Raw genomic sequence first — 2,922 nt, 5'->3', positions numbered from 1 at the left:
ACACACACACACACACACACACACACACACACACACACACACACACACACACACACAAAGGCAAAAAGAAAATGGGAACTTCCTGCCAACATGTCAAACACTAAATTTTACTTTTTTTTTCCAATACCATGAACCACTTTTGCAGCTCTGCGGCATATCTCTTTGTTGCTTCATGTACTTTGTTTTTGTAATTCTCCTTTTCCTTTATTGGAACATCTTTCCAACGTTCCTGGGTCTCCATGTGACACTCTCTTAAACTTGGGGTTTTGTCTAAAAGTTTTAACTGTTCCCCCAAAAACTGTGAGTATGGAACTCTGATAAAAAAAAAAGAAAAAAAAAGAAAAAGAAAGAAGAAATATATTTTCAGATTTTCCTTGGAGGACTTTATGCATTTATTAAAATACAATCTACAACTTAAGAGACATCGAGTTTGTAACTTACTGAGATGGCATCTTGGGTTCACGAGGTTCTCTCATTTTAGCTGTTGGTTTCTAAACAATAAAGACAAAAACAATGTTTTAAAGAAAGGAGTTAATCCAACATAGCTTGCAACCTAAAAGAATAGTGAAGCAATAGTTCAGGTCAAAAGGTTATGAGCAAAGCTAATTTTATACTTTTGTATGAGTATTTTCACATAAGTAATTTGAAACATGACAAACTTATTTCAAGACAATTTAGGGAAAAACCTAGTTTTGCGCATGATCAGGTTTTTTAATCTTGGCCTGGAGTGAAACTACATGTGAAAAACGGCTTTAATGAGGAGTTTTAAAAAGGAGACATATTATGCTTTTAAATCCCTTTTCACATTTAAAACATTCAGTCAGGGTCTAAAGTGAAACAACAATAATTTGGTCTGAATTCATCCTTTTTTAAAGTTAAAAACCCCTCTTTGACCCCTGTTTTCGTTATTTTTGAAATTTATTATATGCACAAACAAAAACATAAAAACCATAAAAGACTAATATAAAATGCAGCTGTGCAGGATAAGGTATCCTTTCATATTATAGAATTAATAGCTAACAGAAATAAAAGTCAAATACACACAAATCTATAATAAGCAATCAAAATCACGTCATTTGACATCAACATAATTTGAAAGAATGAACATCACTAGTGGAAGGTTCTTCCACAGTAAGGGTCCTTTATACTCAAGTGTACGTTGCTTTATTGCTATTCTGCATAATATTTAATAGAAGTCGGGACAGTGTCTTGTTGAATAATTGTAACAGAAATTGGCCGATAGTTACTGAATAAATTAGCATTCCCAGATTTAAACACAAGGTGGCACCATAGCTACTTTTAAGTCCTTGGGTACAATATAACACCAACAACAACAATTTGCTATATCAAAAGAATTACTATAACTTTTGATACTATCAGATAACTGATTAGCCTGGCCCTTGCCTTCCTATGCAGTTCCGCTCAATTCTAGTTTCTCTTCACCGCTCCGTCTGGGATTTCTCCCATAGACAAGGATTTCTTCGGGAGCATTTCATCCGGGCTAATCAGAGAACAGAACATCGACTTTCTGTGCAGTGTCTGCTAGTAGTTTATTTTCCCTGGGCCAATCAGCAAACAGGAGGCGGAGTTTTGAACAACGTTGGTGTTCTGCACAGTGTCTGCTAGTTATTTTAGCATATAGCAGTGGAGGAAGTGAATGAAGCCAGTCCTTGTTGATAAGGCTTCCAAATTAAATTAAATTTGTCTGACAAAGCAGCAGCTCTCATTTACAGTCGTCTTGTTTGGCTTGGTATATTTCTCCTCTCAGTAGGGTTGTTCACGGCGCACACGGTTTCTGGTTAGCTTCTTAGCTTAGCCTCCTTCACAGTGATACGGCCAACTGATCCAGTCATTTTAAACTTCAGCAGAGGCCACGCTTCCAGCAAGAATCGCTTCTCTATAGCCGAGAGTTCAGATGGTATGAAGTAAAGTGAAGGACAAGAGTCTAGTTTTTACCAGGCTAAGATGGAATCGTTCTGGATGTGACTGATCAGCAATTCATTTATGACATTCTTGGTGTTTTTAAAACTTTTATACGAGATTTGTAACTACTGAATATTATCTTAGTGTTTTTTTAGTATTTTACAGATTTTTTATAGCATTTATAACATGAAATAAAAACTGAGTGGAGTAATGGGAATTTTTTAACTACTTGTTTTTAGTAGTAAAAGATTTTTAAATAAAAAATATATATAAATTTTTGCATTTGTTTCACTTTGTATGAAAATAGGAAAACATTTATCAAACAAAAAAATATATTATATTGTTCCTAATCCTAACCCTTTTAGGTCTGAACAAATTCATGAAATAAACAGACAAAAAGTACCATCATCTGAGTTTGTGGCAAAAGCTTTTTTTTCCTTTTAATTAAATAAAACATTGGCTCYTCTCATGTACCCCGGGCCCTGTCCCATCCAGTGATGTGTCTCGCTACTGTAATTTTTTTTAACACAGGAATTTAAGCATATTTAGGGTGTATTCACACCAGGAAAGTCCTTTGGTCCACTTGTTTGGTCCGGACCAAAAGTGGACTTTATTTTTTATTTTTTTGTTTAGTGTGGTTTGCATTCACATTGTGCTTTTTTGCAAATGAACTATAAGTTGTAAACAAAGCCATGAGGCTGACGATCATGCTCCCATTGGACATAAAAGGATGGGGACTGAGCCACAAACCCAGAAGAAAACAAGGAAGTCCTGCATGCTGCGGTTCTGATGCGCACATTTTTGCTGATAGTACAACTGCAATAGCATTTAAAATGTCAGAAGCAGCTAATTTAAATGGTGGCTTCGTGATGATATTCTAATTTTGGAGCGACGTCACGTAAATGTGTCCTGCGACCCAAAGGAGACGAGGTGCGCTGCGTGTTCTGATCCACTACATGCCGGTAGCAGAGCTACTAACAGGAGACGACGAAACAGGGA

The 2,922-nt window shown here is 36.0% G+C and overlaps 1 protein-coding gene across 1 annotated transcript in view; it reads right to left on the bottom strand.

Moving 5' to 3' along the window:
• Positions 1-127: 127 nt before the first annotated feature.
• The window catches only part of LOC106521392 (nucleolar transcription factor 1-A), a gene marked incomplete at its 3' end in the record, with an annotated part of 9,734 nt that continues 6,939 nt past the window's right edge, over positions 128-2,922 (bottom strand). Inside the window, 2 exon segments of the mRNA XM_014013941.1 lie at positions 128-314; positions 442-491. Of these exon segments, the coding sequence (XP_013869395.1) occupies positions 128-314; positions 442-491 (237 nt within the window).

The sequence above is a fragment of the Austrofundulus limnaeus genome, unplaced genomic scaffold, assembly GCF_001266775.1.
Source record: "Austrofundulus limnaeus strain Quisiro unplaced genomic scaffold, Austrofundulus_limnaeus-1.0 Scaffold108, whole genome shotgun sequence".
Classification (NCBI taxonomy): Eukaryota; Metazoa; Chordata; class Actinopteri; order Cyprinodontiformes; family Rivulidae; genus Austrofundulus; species Austrofundulus limnaeus.
Note: the sequence above shows the minus strand (reverse complement) of the source record. Positions and strands in the feature narration are given on the sequence as shown.